Source organism: Salvelinus namaycush, chromosome 7 (assembly GCF_016432855.1).
Source record: "Salvelinus namaycush isolate Seneca chromosome 7, SaNama_1.0, whole genome shotgun sequence".
NCBI lineage: Eukaryota > Metazoa > Chordata > Actinopteri > Salmoniformes > Salmonidae > Salvelinus > Salvelinus namaycush.
This window is the reverse complement of record NC_052313.1, coordinates 17,093,695-17,114,334: the sequence shown is the minus strand read 5'-3', so window position 1 is coordinate 17,114,334 and position 20,640 is coordinate 17,093,695. Positions and strand designations below refer to the sequence as shown.

At 40.8% G+C, this 20,640-nt stretch overlaps 1 protein-coding gene across 12 annotated transcripts in view; it reads right to left on the bottom strand.

Annotated features, from left to right (window-relative positions):
* The window catches only part of epb41l3a (erythrocyte membrane protein band 4.1-like 3a), an 89,696-nt gene that overhangs the window by 26,557 nt on the left and 42,499 nt on the right, over window positions 1–20,640 (bottom strand). For 8 of the 12 annotated variants that reach the window (XM_038997626.1, XM_038997627.1, XM_038997625.1 and 5 more), the window contains 7 exons: window positions 16,669–16,802; window positions 15,439–15,642; window positions 3,676–3,780; window positions 3,525–3,582; window positions 3,324–3,399; window positions 2,754–2,972; window positions 2,409–2,496 (listed from right to left, as the gene is read on the bottom strand). In XM_038997626.1, the coding sequence (XP_038853554.1) occupies window positions 2,409–2,496; window positions 2,754–2,972; window positions 3,324–3,399; window positions 3,525–3,582; window positions 3,676–3,780; window positions 15,439–15,642; window positions 16,669–16,791 (873 nt within the window). In that variant the 5' untranslated portion in view covers window positions 16,792–16,802. The remainder of the gene's footprint in view (window positions 1–2,408; window positions 2,497–2,753; window positions 2,973–3,323; window positions 3,400–3,524; window positions 3,583–3,675; window positions 3,781–15,438; window positions 15,643–16,668; window positions 16,803–20,640) is intronic. The other 4 variants (XM_038997628.1, XM_038997636.1, XM_038997634.1 and 1 more) reach the window with 2 other exon arrangements.

The following is a 20,640-nucleotide window of genomic DNA, read 5'->3' as shown; positions in this document are numbered from 1 at the left end:
ACTTTCTCCTACAAAGAAGTGAGGCAGCCTGAGATGACTGGCGATACGGCAAGCCAAATACAATGCATTATTCAATGAAGGATTCAAATGAGCTTTCTAAAAAAAGGATAATTGAAATGAAAACATAATGAGAGTTGTCGTAATGTTGATGAACATATTTCACAAACCGTCGCAAAACCAAGAACTCAAGAGACAAGAAAATGACCTACATTACCGGAAACCAATTATTTATCCTAAATCGCCTCTTTTCACAGCTCCTACTTTCACTAGTTATCTGTCTGGCTTATCCAGGAGCAAGTATTGGGCTCTTTCTCGATTGTCTAAAAAGTCTGTCCTCTCCTTGCCTCCTCTCCTTCATTGCACTCAGCTGAAAGAACTGAACAGGTGAAAGCCAGCCTAATCATGATCTTGCACCATATTGTTTTTACTTGTCACGTTCCAATCAGTGCAGATGAAGTTAAGGAGATGAGGGGAGGGAGCAATTGAGAGCCAATTTACAGAGCACAGTGATGTACGTGTCTTAGCTATTAAAATCTAGTTTAGGGTAGTAATGAGCAAAGCTGAGGTATTTTCAGCTGGGCTGTACAATGAACTGTGCTCCTTTTTCATGATCCATGGATGCTGAAGGTCTACAAGGCTGCAGTGGGAATTTTGTCTAAACATTCATTCATACAACTACGTACATCACAATATGATGGCATTGAAAGGACAGTGAATGTTAGGGTGATGGAGGAGTCTATCACTCCCGAGGCGGAGTCTGTTACTACAATGACATCTACTCTGTCTAAATTCTATGTTCCAATGTCCACACTAGCATACCACATGCCTAGTTGCTTCATTCAAGAGGCATGTTAATGTGGATATTGGATGTAGCCTAAATGTGGGGTTAAGATGGCGAATACTAGTCACATGACATCACAATGATGAGGCCTTCCCCAAAAGGTCTTAAAGTCTGCAGATGAGCACAGACGGGCTGCCACAGAGCAGATGGGGGGACAGAGGGTGGTCTACAACTCCCTGTGTGTGGGATATGAGCACTGGGGCTATGAGGGGATGCAATATACCATGGGGGGCGATATCCTACACCTCACAACAGCCACCTAAGAAATTACAACTACAATCATCCACAATGTCAACTCAAAATTGTGGTGAGACAAACCCACAGCCCTAAACGATGGACTCTAACAGTCCATGGTCATGCACAAAGACAGGGGTTTTCAGACAGGGACACATGTAACATACATGTAACTATACGTACACACAAACAAAATGCAAGCCTTACCTCGCCCTTAGCTGGAGACAAGCACTCAAACAGGCTTCCTACCAACTAGGCCATTCAGTAAGAATAAGACAAGAAAAGATAAAAACAGTCTGATCTGACCAAACGGAGGGAAGGTTTCCATGCCATCAGTGAGTCTGTTATGAGTGTTTTTATGTGTTCTCTCTTATTTGGTTATGAATGAAAATCATAAGTGCTAGAGTAGCATGTCATTATTTCCTGTTTTTTTTTGTTCATGACAAAACACTATGTTTACTCTCTGATGCAATTGGTGCTAGGAGGTGTTGTGAAACGGTTTTTGGTGAACGATTTTTCCTCATGGTTGGGGTTGGGGTTACATAAGGTCAGATGATATAACCCACATTACATAGCTGGGTCAGGCTATATTTACATGGCTGGCAACAGAAATACAATTTTCCAAACAATGTTTCTTCGATAAAGACAAAAAATAACCATATTTGTAAAAAGTTCAGCTAAAATCTAAAATAAGCTCTTTCTCCTCTCCTATTGCTTCTTGAGTATATTCAATCTGACAATGTTCTTTTATCTAACCGTGCCATGTCCATTCAAATCTATGCCAGCGAATTGGGCCAGTTTTTGATTTGCTTGGTTATATAACAGTGTTGTGTAGATAGGTGATTAGTTAGTCCTAAAATGTCATTCCCAGCTGACATTGCAAACAACATTAACCAACCGAGGCACAAAGTAACAACTAGAACAAAATTGAACACAAAACAGAGAGGACATTAGCTAGTGATACGTAGACCATAAAAAGTGTACGCACCTTTGACAGGCTAAAATAATGAATTTGGTAGCAAGGTTAAATTAGTTAATTTCAGAGCCTATGTAAGTGATATCCTTCATTCCCTGCACTTGTGGGGTTTGAGGTGTCACTTAGGGCAGTACATAACACCATGGTTTGGATCTAAGGATTCAAACAATAAAGATCCAAATGGCTATTCAAGCTGCTGGCGGTCAAAGGACAGGGAACCAGGCAGAATCATGCAGGTCATAACAGGGCTTTTTCAATTCATGGCAGGGCAGACATTTTGAAAAAAAATAAAAACGAGAGGGTTGGGGTCAATAACAGGTAGCCTATGTTTGTATAAGTTGAATACGGCCCCTTTACCTTGGCATGGTGAAGGTCCACTCCGTACATGGACAGCTTCTTCACGTTCTCGAGGAAGTGCATCTCAGCCTCAGCTGGCATCATTCCTCTGGAGAGAGACAAACACACACAGAGGGTTTTGTATGTTTTTTTTTACAGTAACTGTTCATTCCATGAGCGTCTCTTCCAATAGGTTATATAGACAGAAAGACAGAAAAATGTAGACAGACAGACAAACAGACTGACTTGTAGTTCTAGACAGACAGAAAAACAGACTGACTTGTAGTTCTAGACAGACAGAGACTGACTTGTAGTTCTAGACAGACAGAGACTGACTTGTAGTTCTAAACAGACAGACAGACTGACTTGTAGTTCTTGTGCAGGTCCATGACCTTCTCCTCCAGCTCCTTGGTCTGGTTGGGGGCAAAACGGAACTCGCTGACGTAGTCTGTCCCAGACTCCTCTGGGTCGTAGTCCCCCAGCTCTGATTGGACCGTGTAGGATCCCAGGACCGTGTGGGTGGCAAAGGAGCAGGGCAGACGCCCCGACACCACGTCATCTCTCAACTGGAGGCACAGGTAATATCTGAGAGTGAGAGGGGGAGGAAGGGTGAGGGACAGAGAAAGAGGGGTGGGGAAGAGAAAGGGGAGTGAGGAAGGGAGTTTGTCGTAGAAAAAGAAGTGTGAGAGAAAGGAGAAAAAAAAGAGAACGAGAGAGTTAATTGGCAGCCAAATGCACAAAGCACAGTAATGAATTGATTAAAAAATGTGTCATTATGCTAATGTAAAACCCTGAGGACAGAAGAATAAAAACATCCCAGGTGACTCAGACAGCTATTTGGTGAATGTAGACATCCCAAAGGTACAAATATAGCAAACCTCTTGAAAAAGGACCTAGTGGACAGCTTCCCGAAGGTGAAACTAGAGAAAGTGTTACCTTGTAATATCCTCAGACAGCTGGGCAGGGTCTGGAGGGTAAAACTTCACGTTGAATGAAAAGTTCCAGGCAACTCCTGGAGAGTACAAAAACAAGTGGTTCATTGAAATGACCATTGAACAGTTGGAAAGATCCTTTCAGCCTGAGTAACTAGCATGCTGGCTAACATTCAAACCATGCAGAGAAATAATATCCAAATACCCATATTCCACGCACCTCTGATCTGTTTCTTCATCTCCTTAGATGGGTCTAACCAGTTCTGGGAGAATTCAAGAGGACAGTGTCAATTCACCTCTACAAAACAACCAAAATACCCCTAATTACACAGAAAAATCAAAAAGAGAAATTCCACCTTTTGGTTTTCGATATCCCGGAATGTGATGCCAAAGTAGTCCTTTTCCAGGAGGTTAAGCTGCTCACAAACTTTGTGGAATAACACATGGCCTCTCTCCCGTTTCTGCACAGAAAAGCACATGAAAAACTCTTATTCTAGAAATGTTACAAACATACATTGGACAGATTACTGCGGCAGACCATTTTTCTATTATCTAACCCCTCCTGAATGATAATGGTGTGTCACTGCGCTAAATTGTGATGTATTCCTCCAACGGGGTCAGGAGCCATTTAATGAAAGATAGGCACTGGAAAGAGTATTCAGACACAGGAGGTGGTTCCGTATGACTGTGGGAGATCAGTAACAAAGACGGGAGACGGCTAGAACGGCGGACGTAAAGGTAACGTAAAGGTAATGGCGGACTGAACGAAGTTATGTAGAGCACCTCAAGATAAAACATAATATTCGAAATATCTGCTAAATTAGACTAAAATATTAGCACTAAATAATCTGGTGGGTGATAACCTTCAATCTGGATAATAACACAAAACAAATCCTAAGACTAGAGACATTTATCGACAAATATTACGAAAACAAGCAACACCCAAACATGACGGAGAGTAAGACAGGGGAACCGATTCAAAAACGAAAACGTGACTCTTCAACAGACACTGATGATTTAATATTCTCACCACCGGGAATGGTAAAGGTCGAAACCGATCTGTTAAAATCAATAAATGACAAACTGGGTATACTTGAATTAGTTAGGAAGGATATAAAAGAGTTGAAGGCAAGCCTAGAGATGAGTGATGAAAAAGCTGCGACATTGGAGAAGGAAACACACAAGCTAAAAGGGACAGTCAATAAGATTGAAACCGAAATGAATGAAATTAAAAAGGAGAACACCGTTCTGAAGGAAGCCTTACTGGACATACAAACTAGATCCATGAGAGAGAATTTGGTACTCACAAATATCCAAGAGAAAGAAGGAGAAGTTCCTGAATCTGTAGTTAGAGAGTTCCTTCTTACAGCGCTTCAGATTCCACGCGAAGTTATCGACAAGATCCAACTTGAACGTGTACACCGCTTCGGACAGAGAGGGCAGAGGTACGAACGCCCAATCGTTGCCAAATTTGCTTCATTTAAAGATAAAATAATGGTTAAAAGCCTGGGTAAAAGACTTGCTGGGACCAAAATTGGCATGAATGATCAGTTTCCGAAGGAAATTGCAGAACGGCGCAAAGTTCTGTATCCAATGTATGTATCCAATGTATCCAAGAAAATAGATTAAAAGCGAAACGAGTAGCTCTCGTCGTTGATAAACTATATATTGATAACCAGTTGTTCAGAGACACAAAGACTACTCCATGGTTATTTTAAAAATGACAAAGTTCTCATAGATGAGGAAAATAAACACAATTCAAGCCCGGTTATTGATTGTAACAATACAATAAAAAATATAGCTTTTCTATAAATCTTCACATATAACTAATTGAACACAAGCACTATTTCTACATAGTGAAGATAAAAACTAAGTAAACAGAAGGCACAGTATGTGTGGATGGTGTGGTGTGTGTTTATTTTATTTGTTATGTTTGGAAAGTTGAGTGAGTGAGTAATGAAATGGTTGCATATCCCAGAGCCAATGTATTGCTGTGAGCCGGGTATGAGAGGGCTTTCAATGTTGTTCAGATGATGGATATACTTTTATAATGAATTATACGTCTTATTTATTTATTGTCCTATCATGGGGAACTACATTTTTAATTATATCCTATTTTAATGGTACGGTCCATGGCCCTATACCCTAGACACCCACATGAATGGCCCAGATACTAAGGAGAAGTCCCTAACTGTTTTATGTGCATGCTGTAAGCGGTCTGTATGCAGCCAAAATGAGGTCAGAGACCAAGAGCAGCACTGCCCCCTCAAGATTCTGAGCCTGCTTGGCAGGGTTGGTCCTGCAAAGCCAAAGCCCCCTAAAGGGAGAGCATAATAAACAAGGAAATTCTCAAAGCTGCTAATGAGAACCTTGACGACCTTGTACCTAGCCGGTGGGGATTCCGGTGGGGTGCCCCCACCCAGGCAGTGGCAGTACTGGCAACACTAGCTGCAGTAACCCATGGGGAGGGGGTCCCACTCGGACATTCAGAGAGGGGGTATATTATTGTGGCCCTGGTGGCACGAAATCAAAGTCGGACTGCATGGAGATGCTTGGGAACATGGTCATGACGGATGACCGTATTGTGGGTGTTTCAGGAAGAAGGTGTACATTTGACCTCCATCATCTAGGATGTGACAATGGTAAATAAATCTCTACATTTATGCTCATTTTTTGCGCGGTCTTGCAGGCCTTCTCATGCAGCTGCAACTGCAAGTACATTTGTAAATCATGACCTATCTTGAGTTGGGCTCTGGGATGGTGCAATTGTTGAGAAAGTGAGCTTATGGTTGTGTGGGGGTAAGGGCTGAATGTGTGTGGGTGTATGTGTGTATCCCACAACTGTTGCGAAGGAAGAAGTAAAAGATGTTAGGGACAATAGAGGATGATCCACAGCTATATATAATACAAATCGAGGTGAGGGCGATGGAAATGCATTTGGCAATGGATCTACTTCAATTCGGTAAATGGCACTGTGTGCTCTTTTCAAAGGATGGATCCCAGTCGGTCCAGGGCTATGGGATACAGGGGGTCGAGGGTGGTCTGCCGGGCATTGGGATGACAACCCAACTCGGGATGAGGGCTTTTAGCGGGTGGAATAGTAGGGACCAATTGGAGGTTTACTTAGTAGAAATGCAAATATTATGGTACAACTATATAGACACTCAATCATTATGTTACTTTTTAATAGGGCGTTTACAAACATATATTTTGATAAAAATAATTGAAAGGTGTGTCTCATTATGGTAAGTAGTGAAATAAGTATAGCCAGTTACAATTGTAATGGCTTAGCAGATAATAAGAAAAGACGATCAGTATTTACCTGGCTAAAAGAGAAGGATTATAATATCTATTGTTTACAGGAAACCCATTCGACAGTTTTAGATGAAGTTTTGTGGAAAAAGAACTGGGGGGGCGAAATATATTTCTCCCATGGGCAAAGAAATTCAAAAGGGGTGATGGTTTTAATTAACAATAATTTTGATCCAAATGTGCAACTTGTCCAAACAGATCCTCAAGGTAGATGGATTATTTTAAATATGTTATTGGACAATAAACATATATGGCTTATTAACCTATACGGTCCGAATAATGATGATCCAAGTTTCTTTGACAATATATATAAGAATGTATCAACTCTACAAGCAACACTAGACTCTATTATTATAGTGGGAGATTTTAATACGGTCTTAAATACCTCTATGGACCAGAAAGGAAATCACACTACAAACTATCACCCTCAGGCACTTAAGGAAATCAGGAATGTCATGGATATATTGGAATTAGTGGATATATGGAGACTTAAATACCCTGACCTAGTGAGATATACATGGCGGAGGCTTAATCAAGCTAGTCGCCTTGACTACTTTCTTATATCATTCTCTCTGGCACCAAAAGTTAAAAAGTGTTTGATAGGGGACAGAATGCGGTCGGACCATCACATAATTGGCATATATATTACTCTTACAGAATTTCCACGTGGGCGAGGATATTGGAAATTTAATCAAAGCCTACTAGATGATAAATTGTTTAGAACTAGGACAGAAGAATTTATAACTGACTTTTTTAGACATAACATAGGTACAGCAGATCCCCATATTGTATGGGACACTTTTAAGTGTGCCTTTAGAGGCCATGCAATTCAGTACTCATCTATAAAACAAAAGCAATTTAGATCAAAGGAGTCCATATTAACAAAGGAAATTGAAGGACTAACAGTACAGTTAGATAACAATAAAAACGGTACCATAGAGGCACAGAATAAGTTAGAGGAAAAACAAAAAGAAATGGAGGAACTTATTCAAGAAAGATCCAGTGTAATATATTATAAAAATAAAGCGAACTGGATGGAATATGGGGAAAAATGCACCAAATTCTTTTTCAATCTTCAATATAGAAATGCTACCAAAAAAACCGTATTAAAACTTGTTACAAATGATGGAGTCACGCATGATTCACCAAAAGATATTTTGAAAGAGGAAGTAAAGTACTTTAAGAATATGTTTTCGTTTCAGGCTCCTCCATCTCCACTAACTGAAACTAATTGTATGGATTTTTTTCCTAATAATAATGTAAAATTAACATCTGTACAGAAAGACTCATGTGAAGGCCTAATTACAGAGGAGGAACTACTTGATGCAATTGGGGCCTTTAAGGATGGGAAAACTCCAGGGCTGGATGGCATACCAGTGGAAGTATACAATTTTTTTTTTTATATACTCAAAGGACCATTATTAGCTTGTTTTAACCACTCCTATATAAATGATAGATTATCAGACACGCAACAAGAAGGTGTGATATCATTATTACTGAAACAGGACCCAAGTGGTATATATAAAGATCCAGTCCATTTAAAAAATTGGAGACCTCTTACACTTCAGTGTTGTGATGCAAAAATCCTAGCAAAATGCTTGGCGCATAGAATAAAAAAAGTTTTGTCAGATATTATTCATCCTAATCAGACAGGTTTTTTACATGGACGATACATTGGAGATAATATAAGGCAAGTACTGGAAACAATAGAACACTATGAAATATCGGGGACACCAGGCCTGGTTTTCATAGCTGATTTTGAAAAGGCTTTTGATAAAGTACGACTGGAGTTTATATATAAATGCCTAGAATATTTCAATTTTGGGGAATCTCTTATAAAATGGGTTAAAATTATGTATAGTAACCCTAGGTGTAAAATAGTAAATAATGGCTACATCTCAGAAAGTTTTAAACTATCTAGAGGAGTAAAACAAGGTTGTCCACTATCGGCATATCTATTTATTATTGCCATCGAAATGTTAGCTGTTAAAATTAGATCAAACATTAATATTAAGGGATTAGAAATCCAGGGCCTAAAAACTAAGGTGTCATTGTACGCTGATGATTCATGTTTTCTTTTAAAACCACAACTAGAGTCTCTCCACGGCCTCTTAGAGGATCTAGATACATTTGCTATCCTCTCTGGATTAAAACCAAATTATGATAAATGTACCATATTACGTATTGGATCACTAAAAAATACACATTTTACATTGCCATGTAGTTTACCAATTAAATGGTCTGACGGAGATGTGGACATACTCGGTATACAAATCCCAAAAGAAAGAAATGATCTCACTCCAATAAATTTTTATAGAAAGTTAGCAAAAATAGATAAGATCTTGCTACCATGGAAAGGAAAATACCTGTCTATTTGTGGGAAAATCACCCTGATTAACTCTTTAATCATATCACAGTTTACCTATTTGCTTATGGTTTTGCCTACACCTAGTGACCTGCTTTTTAAATTATATGAACAAAAAATATTCAATTTTATTTGGAACGGCAAGCCAGATAAAATTAAAAGGACCTATTTATATAACGAATATGAATTCGGAGGGCAGAAATTATTAAATATTAAAGCATTAGACCTCTCACTAAAGGCATCAGTCATACAAAAGTTATACTTAAATCCAAACTGGTTCTCTAGTAGATTGGTACGAATGTCTCATCCTATGTTCAAGAAGGGCCTTTTTCCCTTTATTCAGATTACACCTGCTCACTTTCGGTTGTTTGAAAAGGAAATAATCTCCAAAATATCTTTATTTTTTAAACAAGCCTTAGAAAGTTGGTTGCAATTTCAGTTTAATCCACCTGAAAGGACGGAACAAATAGTACAACAAATATTGTGGTTAAATTCAAATATAGTAATTGATAAAAAAACTGTATTTATCGAAGAAATGTTTAAAAAAGGTATAATTTTTGTGAATGATATCATAAATAGGACTGGTGGAGTAATGTCACACATGCAGCTAACACAGACATATGGAAATGTCTGCTCTACCCAAAATTACAACCAATTAATTGCAGCATTACCACAAAAATGGAAGAGGCAGGTAGAAGGGGAAAAAAGTAAGGAACTTGTATGTCGGCCCTATATTAAAGAACATAAATGGTTAAAGAAAAGTGTGATAAATAAAAACATATACCAATTTAATTTAAGGACCAAAAAACTGACAGCTGTGCCATATAAATTGCAAAATAGTTGGGAAGAGATTTTCGATGTACCCATTCCATGGCACATGGTTTATGAATTGATACGCAAAACAACGCCGGATTCAAAACATCGAATTTTTCAATTTAAATTACTGTACAAAATTCTTGCAACTAATAGAATGTTATATATATGGGGGATACAATCTTCCCAGCTCTGCAGATTCTGCTGTGAGGAGGCAGAGTCATTAGATCATTTATTTTGGTATTGTCCGTATGTAGCTCATTTTTGGTCACAGGTCCAGGAATGGCTGAAGAATTGCAACATTTGCGTAGAACTAACGCTACAGATAGCAATACTGGGGGATTTGAAAAGCCATAGTCAATCAATCAATAATATAATAATTATTTTAGCAAAAATGTTTATTTTTAATTTACAATCCGTGGAAGCTATGAGAATAGGAAGATTCAAATCTTTTGTGAAGCATCACAGCACAGTTGAAAAATATATGGCAAATAAAAATCCGAAATGGATGATGTTGGAAGATAGATGGGAAGGGTTGAGTGGAGCTGAAGGGTGGGACTAATAACAAGATAAACAATGTAGGGCATACGGGATCTGTGAAATGTGTATAGGTGCGGAGCTTTTGTGAAATAGCACAGTTACAAGTGGAAATCAAACTGGATGGACAACAGAAATAGAGGAAGGACTAAGAACAAACAAGAGAGAACTATTATAAAGTAGACTGTGTCTGTAAAATGTGTATAAGATGTATAAATTGAAGGTAAAACAGAAATGTTTATCAGTTTACTCCAATTGGGGGATCGGTGGTAGGGTTTGCGGGGAATAATAATAAAGGTATACTCTTTAAAAAAGTATGTATGTCTATATAGGTATGTGTATGTATATATGTGTATATGTATGCATACGTGTATGGATATATATATTTACCCCAAAAAATATGGGGGATTGGAAATGATGCAGACAATTACATTGGAAGCAACATTCTTTCTGCAATATTAAGCTGATCCACCCCTAAAAAAAATAAATAAATAAGAGTATTCAGACACACACACACACACACACACACACACACACAGTCATGTCTGCCGCTGTGGGTGCCAGTCTTCCTACCATAACTCCCCTCTCTACAGGGGGAGGGGGTCGCCTGTCAAAAGGGCTTCACTCCCACCTCCCAGCATCACACCATGTTGTGTCACATCATGATCACTGTACTAATGGCTGTTACCCTGCCTGGCCCTCAAGGCTTTCGGAACCACGATACGTCAACCTGTGAGGCTCCTATTGCTAGCTCTAAATTAGCAACATGCCTTAATGCTTTGTAAAAATAGCCCAATTAAGTCAGGGGTAAAGAGGGCTGACACAGTAGACTTCTTCCAAATATGTCACCTTGAAAGGGTTATATTTTTTAATGTTTTTTGTAGAGGACTAGGTGTGGTAAAACTGGATTATTTTGTAGTGTTTCTGGAGTAGTAGCTAGGTGTGTTAAAACAAACCAAGTGTCAGAATGAATACTTGAGATGGGCTATACAGAAGTTATTCCATCCAAGCTAAACAAAGTACAAAATAACTGTGTGTGTGTGTGTGTGTACGAATGTGTGTGTGTTTGTGCGTGTCTATGTGTGTGTTTGTGTGTGTACAGCAAGAAACACACAGGAGACAAGAAAATCCCAAATTTTCACAGTGTATTCGGAAAGTATTCAGACCCCTTTCCTTTTTCCACATTTTGTTACGTTACAGCCTTATTCTAAAATGGATCAAAAATATATATATATATATATATATATATTCTCTTTGTAAATTCAATTGATTGGACATGATTTGGAAAGGCACACACCAGTGCATGTCAGAGCAAAAACCAAGCCATGAGGTTGAAAGAATTGTCCGTAGAGCTCAGAGACAGGATTGTGTCATTGAAGGTCCCCAAGAACACAGTGGCCTCCATCATCTTTAAATGGAAGAAGTTTGTAACTACAAAGACTCTTGCTAGAGCTGGCCGCCCGGCCAAACTGAGAAATCGGGGGAGAAGGACCTTGGTCAGGGAGGTGATCAAGAACCAGATGATCACTCTGACAGAGATCTAGAGTCCCTCTGTGGAGATGTGATAAACTTCCAGAAGGACAACCATTTCAGCAGCACTCCACAAACCAGGCTTTTATGGAAGAGCGACCAGACGGAAGCCCCTCCTCAGTAAAAGGCACATGACAGCCGGTTTTGAATTTGCGAAAAGGCGCCTAAAGAACTCTAACCGTGAGAAACAAGATTCTCTGGTCTGATGAAACCAAGATTGAACTCCTTGGCCTGAATGCCAGCGTCACGTCTGGAGGAAACCTGGCACCATCCCTACAGTGAAGCATGGAGGCAGCATCATGCTTTGGGGATGTTTTTCAGCGGCATGGACTGGGAGACTAGTCTGGATCAAGGGAAAGATGAACGGAGCAAAGTACCGAGAGATCCTTGATGAAAACCTGCTCCAGAGCACTCAGGACCTCAGACTGGGGAAAAGGTTCACCTTCCAACAGGACAATGACCCTAAGCACACAGCCAAGACAACGCAGGAGTGGCTTCGGGACTAGTCTCTGAATGTCTTTGAGTGGCCCAGCCAGAGCCCGGACTTGAACCCATTCAAACATCTCTGGAGAGACCTGAAAATAGCAGCGTAGCAACGCTCCCCATCCAACCTGACAGAGCTTGAGAGCGTCTGTAGAAAAGAATGTGAGAAACTCCCCAAATACAGGTGTGCCAAGCTTGTAGCGTCATACCCAAGAAGGCTTGAGGCTGTAATCGCTGCCAAAGGTACTTCAACAAAGTACTGAGTAAAGGGTCTGAATACTTATGTAAATGTGATATTTCCAGTTTTGCAAATATTTCTAAAAACCTGTTTTTGCTTTGTCATTATGGGGTATTGTGTGTAGATTGATGAGAAAAAGACAAAGGATGTAATCCATTTTAGAATAAGGCTGTAACGTAACAAAATGTGGAAAAAGACAAAGGGTTGTAAATACTTTCCGACTGTACTGTATAAATGAGGAAAATGCTCATCTCCGTGATTTACTGTGAAATGCAGTCAAGCGATTTCCCAGGTCGTACGACCTCTTGGGGTACCACTTAACCACCACAACCTTATTAAACACCCAGTAATATAGGAACAATATAAACTATGTGCATTAGCCATGGGCAGCTAGCGGCTAACGCTAAAGAGGATCATCTCTGCAGCCTTCATTTCCCCTTCCAATCACCAGAAGGAGCACTTCAGCGATGTCACTCACTGTCTGAGTGACACAAACAACATCCAAACAAAGAATGTAGCTCCTGAACAATGAGGACAAACAGAGATGGAGAAAAAGGTGTTTCCACTTCCCTAGGTCCTCTACGTCGCTACATCCATTACTAGGGCTCAATCTCAAATCACTCCCTCCCCTTGGCCCTCCATTTGCTCGCTCCCACGCGCCTCCGCCAAATGCACAAGTGTCAGAAAGCTGAGGGACTGAAAATGATCGAGTGTTTCGGGGCTAATTAGACCTTCTGATAGCCGCTTCGGCCAAACCAGCAAGGCTTCAGAGTGAAGTACTATCCCGACACGCACTGCAATATCTATGGAGTTGGCGCAATTTGATACTAAAGAATGGAGAGGCGTGCCTAATTATACACCACATGCATAAGTTTATGTCTGATTTTGAGACTTGACACATGAAGCTAACAGATGAAATACCTCCCAAATTAAATGTTGAACTGTTACTGAGTTTATATCTTGTAAAACAACAGGGGGATTTGTTCATTTGGATTTCATGCTTTTTTTACTATTTAACGAGTGTGTCCCGAAGTTGATGGGTTTATTGATCCCATCGCCACTCACTGGAAGTCGTTCTCAGAGTTTTGTCAGCAACACGTGACAACGGAAGGCCCTCCGAGCGAGTCGGTAGGGGGTGATTTGGATTCACTATAGGAGTGTTGTCGTGGCATTGATGGGGCTGATGGGTAGTTAAGTGGAATGTTGTAGAGGTGACTTGGGAGGTTAGAGCGACATTGATGATTCAGACCATGTGACCCAGAAGCGGAGTGGCCTGTGACAGACGTGACACTGTGCATGTCACTGCGAGAGAGGAGGGGATGTCACGCCATCACCCGCTTCTCTCTTTTTATCCCCTCAGTAAACTCCTTGCCCCTCTCTCATCTCTCTCTAAAGGTACTATCTACAATCTAAAAGGGTTCTTCGGTTGTCCCCATAGGAGAACCCTTTGAAGAACCATTTTTGGTTCCAGGCAGAACCCTTTTGGTTCCAGGTAGAACCCTTTTTGGTTCCATGTAGACCCTTTCCCAGAGGGTTCTACATGGAACCCAAATGAGTTCTATCTGGAACCAAAAAGGACAACCAAAGAACCCTTTTGGAACCCTTTTTTCTACGAGTGTATCCATCTCCCTTATCCCCTCAAGCCTTTCCACTCTCCTCTCTACCTCTCCTTTCCCCTCTCTCCTGACCTCTATCCCCTCACTCCTACCCTCTATCCCTCCTCTCCTCTCTCCTGACCTCTATCCCCCCAAAACATTACCATATCTCTCCTCCCCTGCCTTATCCCCTCTCTTCCTTTTCTGTTCTCTCCTCTGTTCTCTCCTCTGTCCTCTCCTCTGTCCTCTCCTCTGTCCTCTACTCCCCTCTCTTATCCACCTTTCTCCCCCCTATCTCTCCTCTGTCCTCTCTGCCAGGGAAAGAGCCAGTCAATAATCACTGCAGCATGTTTAGCCCGGAGCCACACCCCTCTCTTCGCAGTGTCGCTTTCCCATGGCCACCAACACAGAGCAACCAACAAACGACCAAGCCAACCGGCCACAATGCTTTATCTTTTTCCATTGGATGTACCGACTAATCTGGCCATATCCAGCCTGGGGCTCAAACTGCACTAATAGATTGGTTTCTCTCCAGTAGTTGGTCGACAGAGTTGGCTGGAAGCTGAAGAACAGAACCTCTGTTTTATGTGGAGACAAAGCAGTAAATGTGTAGGAATGGACAAATTTATACAGAGTGATGGATGATGTCTGCTTAGAGCGAAAACGGCGGTGTTGGCCAAAAAACTGTCTGATTATGCGCCAGTGGGGGATGGGGTGTTTTCAATGTATACAGCCAAGTATTAGGTCTAAGGGGAGTTTATTACAATAACGTTAAAAGCAGAGTGAATTCCATTGTGGCAAGCTTCCATAGTCTTTAATTATGTTAAGATCAGATAATACAGGAAATAAAGGAAGAGCCATGCATATAGATAAGCTTGCTAACCTATATTGTCAGCGTTAGTCTTCCAGTAGAACAATACCATTAATGTCCACTCAGTTCATGTAGACAGAGGTGACTTTGTAGAAGGAGACGTCATCAATTCAGCGTGATAAAAAACCATCTCAAGCCAACTTTGAGCCAACCCCACAAAGTATGACTTGAGAAAGAAATTATAAGTCAGTGAGACTAACTTTGATAAATACATGTCCTGCCCCCTCTGATCCCTGGTGAACTCTGCAACACACACACACACACACACGCATGCACGCACGCACGCACGCACACACCAACCCATCCCTACACGCACGTTAACCCACCTACCTGCTAAACTCCCCTCAACCCCAAGCGGTGACCCCCTCCACCCACCTCCACCACACAGGTGTAGTCGGAGCCATCAAGCAGGGTGACCTTGCACTGCATGGTCTTGTAGCTGCGGACGCTCCGGCCTCCACCGGGGGACCTGGACAGCTTACTGGTGGACGACCTGTGTGAGGTCCTGTCCTCCTCCACCTGCGATGGCTCAAGCTGATTCTCCTGTGGGACCACGCCTCCCTCCGCTCTCTCACCGTTCTGGACAGGGGGGGCACAGGTTTTAACATAGCACTGTGATGAGAATGTTAAAGTGGTATGATTATGATAATGTGTTGTTTTGGACCCAACAGGTTGTGACACGAATGGTCAAGTGGAATAAATAGTTGGCGGGCCGGATGAATGTGATGGAAATGTTAAAGGGATACTTCTGGATTTTGGCAATGAAGCCCTGTATCTACTCAGATTAACTTGTGGATTCTATTTTTATGTCTTTGCGTCAGAGTGTGAATTACATCATGACATTCAGGGGGGGGTCAAAAAAATGTATGATCCTAATAATAAATACATAATTTAAATGGGAAAAATAAATTACTTTTTAATGTGACTTGAACACAACCAGTCATGATGCTGTAGATAAAGGGTTTATTGCCAAAATCCAGAAGTATCCCTTTAAGGAGAAATTATTTGGACACTTGTTTATTATAAACCTGAATAGTACTACTGTGGCTGTTTGATATTGTATAAAATGTTTCAAATTTAGCCATTTAAAGCCTATTCCCACGTCATTTACTGTATAGGCTAAATGAGGATGACGGTGCCAAAGACAGTACAGTATGAAGATAGGCTTCTCCAATAGAAATACACGATCATGCTTGTAGGCGATGTCATAGCAACGCTGGCTAGCTACACTCATGCTCAGAAACAGGTCATCAGGTCTAACGGCCATCTTGTGCCGGACTGCGCATGTGCAGGCCATTAAATCAAAGGCACTCCTTTGATATAGTGTTTTGTGATGAAAATTAAAATGTTTTAGATTGTCACTTTCACGAGGTTGGAGTAATAACACGTTTAACTACTTAAGTCATTGACTCGAATCTAGGTTGTGCCTTTAGATTTAGAGAAAATTAAAAAATAAGGAATAATCTTTCACTTCTCTCATTAACTTCCCAAACCCCGGCCGTGTCTACTTGGCTTGCTTCACAACCGTTCCCGGAAGTCTCGCGATGTTGAACCTCTGGGTTTAGAAACTCTGTGACGGTGCTATTTTTTGTGGGTGTGGCTAACCTGCTTCTTCCTGACAGGCGTGCTGTGGGCGGCGGCCAGGGGGAAAGAGTCCGCCTCCAGGAGTGGAACCGCACTGGCCTCCTGCTGGTCCGCGCTGGACTCTGAATTTGGTTCTGTCGTCATGACGATTCACCCTACAACACAGCAAATAAATACACACAAAAGAAGATGGAAGAATTTCGACTGAGACAAAAAAAATATTCAAATTCAACACAAGACAACAGTTGCAACACATGAGCTAAACAAATTGAAAATGAAATGCTATAATAATATGTACCCTGAATACTTTCTGCAATGCAGAGACATAATCATATTTCCAACCACCACACCGTCAATCTGAGGAAGAGATCCATATATGTGTTAATCTGGGATCAATAAAGAATAACCTGCATAGCAATGAAGTACACTGTCTCACTGACGACGCCAAACATATCTAGGACAACAGCCATGATAAGAAGCTCTTGTAATGTGAAAGTCAGCATTGATTTGACTACTAATGTATTTTACATAGCTTCAAGGTTGAAACAGAGGTGACACTACAGTACTTCTCTATATAATAAGCTTCTTTGAGACAGCAGTGATTCAACTCAGATTAAATCAGTGAAGAGTTGTGAGACATGTCACACTCGCCCCAGCATTAATATTACCTCAATGTCTCATTGTGACAGTCCATCAGTGTCCACCAAGTGTCTTTCAAATTTAAATGAATCGAGGTGTAACTGGTAACTACAACAGTGCAGTACAATTTACAGTACTCTATTTTTGATATGCATGATGATGGCCCCATTTTCCATTGACAAACCATAAGGACTTAGAATGTTGTGTATATGGGTTCCCCTGAGAACACACTGTAATGGTAAAACCACTTCAATATATTCAGCTGTCTGAAAGGACAAAGTCAGTCAAAAATATCAAATGCGTCTTTATTCCGTAAAGAAATCGACACTCTACACGCCATTACAGTTCATTCGCTTATCATTTGACACCTTATAAACAACCTATTACCATTTAATAATTCCCACGTGCTAACTCCAAAATAATCACAATGAATATGTATTAATGTCATTAAGATGTATCCATGCTGTAATGAATCTGTAATAAATCTTAGTAGTAAGGAAAGGGAGACGTTAGTATGTGAACTTTAGCCAGCATAGCTGGAAGTGTTTGGCTGGGGAAGTGTGGCTTTCACGCACGCACGCACGCACGCACGCACGCACGCACGCACACACGCACACACGCACACACGCACACACACACACACACACACACACACACACACACACACACACACACACACACACACACACACACACAAACAGTGGGCTGCGGCAGGGTTGTCAGAGCTTTAGGGCTATTTATACTGTATCACCAGTGTTTACCCACAACATGGGACTGGGCTCAGTTACCCCTTCTGGTCTCCACACACATGGTGCAGGGGTTCCAGTATCACACACATACACACACACACAGACAGACACACATGTGCGCACACACACACACTAATGCACAAAAACATGGGCAAACACACACAGATATTAAATGTAAACATGCTGAGGCATGCACACACACGCACGTAGACAGGTGCCATGACACCCCTACCCACACGTGGCCACTAAGGCCCATGGCAGTCAGAGTATGCAGGGTTCAAATATGTACCACACCCAATCAGCTACTACTGTAACGGCCAGTTAAGAGTGATGTTCTTTACTGCTTTCTCCCTCAGAAACTAAGTCAAAGTCACACTTAAGTTGTTTGAACATCTTACAAAAACATGCCCTCAGCAACACATCATGAACTGGCGTTGAACTCACTGCGTTCATTCCATAATGCTTTAATTCAATTAATGCTCAGCGTTGCGATGAATACAGATAATACAAAGACTCTGTGAGGTCCACCAGATACACATCCCCCTAGAGAAACACTTTTGAGAGTATTTCATTCTTCCTCATTCAACAACGGGTTTATCCTAGCTGGGTTTGAAATGGGCACTGTGGACCGTAAGCCTGTGGAACCTTCTCTTGGTTTAATCTACAATCTCTAATATAGGTCAGTGTGCACTGCTGACCAGGCAGAAGGGTGTCAGACACAATATAAGCTCTCCATCCGTTTATTCCAACCAAAGAGGTGACGGATTGGAGGAGGCCAGCTATGAGGACCGGACCCTGTTGCCATGAAAACCATAGATAAGCAATAAAAACGTCAATACCAATCTCCAAAATGATTTTCCATATCCGAGCTTCAGGACAAAGCGGATGTAAAAGCTGGAAGGGAAGGGATGTAGACTAACTACGACATGAGTATGTCTCTGCATAATGAACAAAATACAAAAAAAAGAGAGCTGTGGCGGTCATGAAATTTCATCAGCTGGTGATTGTCAAGCAAATAACTGTCGGTCTCATGGTAATTGACCGTTAATTAACATAAACATATTTAGCATCTCCTGGCTTCCACACATAGCCTACAAGCCACTGATGCAGACCTTTGGAACATTTCCATTTAAAAAAATAAATCCATGTAATATAGTCTACACCATCACAATAAATCCATGATTTATTTTAGAGAGGTCTAAAGAAGCATGATATAAAGAAAATGTAGTCTATTTCAGAAGAACAGAATAGCATACTCTGAGTTTCCTTTATGTTAGCATACTCTTAGTTGTCCTCATTTAGCAGACAAGATGTGCTTAGAATTCTGTGGCATTATTTTATATTATTTAATAGTATGAAGAATACAATTGAACAAAGCTGAATAAAATATAAATATTTTCTCCAACCGATTTGAGGGAGTGCGCACATGCGGCTACTCTGTGTTGAGCGGTTAACAAAGAAATAGTTACTCCTAAATGTTTAATTTAGAGATATTAATGTAACTTTAGTTGTTTTACAAACGTTGGGCTATATGTGATGACTTAAATATGTTTTGATTTTGAATACATTTTAAGGCTGCATGATGAGACTCCAATGATGATTTGTAAAAAGTCGCTTGAAATGCATGAGCTCTGCTTTGTTTTTTTTGCATAGGCTGTACACACCCCAATAGTCTCTCATTCACAATTTGACAAGCACTTGATAATGACTCGAATTTCGCAGGGGCATCCCCTTTGTGGCCATAATGCACCCTAAAAAAATCAATGCCTTTGCTGTGCCCTTCTCCCTGATTGCTGCACGCTCTCCATCACGTGATCGGGTCTTTCTCACAGGCTACAAGTGAAGACAGACACATCGGGAACGCAACTGCGCGCGTCCTTATCCAATTCTGAGGAGCATATTGAAGAAATTGGAAGAACTGTCCACACTTACTTTTCGACAGCCAACAAGATGGGAAGGCCTAACGAACAGCAAAAGCACTAGCCTATGTCAATCTACTATCCCCCATAGTACAAAAGTCGACCTATTCTATTCTGTGCGAGAAATAAATATTCCAAACATAGTCTGGGACAGTTTTAATTAATACAACCACTAGCATCAAAAAAACATGTTTTACGCAATGTGGCTGACACAACAGATTAGAACGTTTCGCTTAAAATGTTAATAAGATATTAGGCTATTCCTTCACATTATACGCGCAGCAATGCACACACGGCAGTAGGCTATAAGCAGGAATGTTCCATTAGCGGGAAAACACCATTATCAAAAGTGACTACAAATGCGATTATTATAAAGGTGCATTTTTATGGTGAAAATTATCTTCCCTAAACTTGAAAGTCACGCACTGTTTATGTATGCCAGGTAGGCTCTAAACCCCTTGTAAAGCAAATTAATGTGCTTAATTTAAAGAAGTGTTTTGGCCACTTTAGTTGTGATATAAACCTTATCAAAACATATAGACCTATAGGCTAGGCTACTTGATGTGTGCAACTATGATTCGAAAAAGTCAAGGGAAAAAAAGGCTGTTTCTTATGCTGGACATCATTCACAAGTGATAATATATAATTCACAAGTGATAGGCTAATATTGTCACCCATCAGACTAT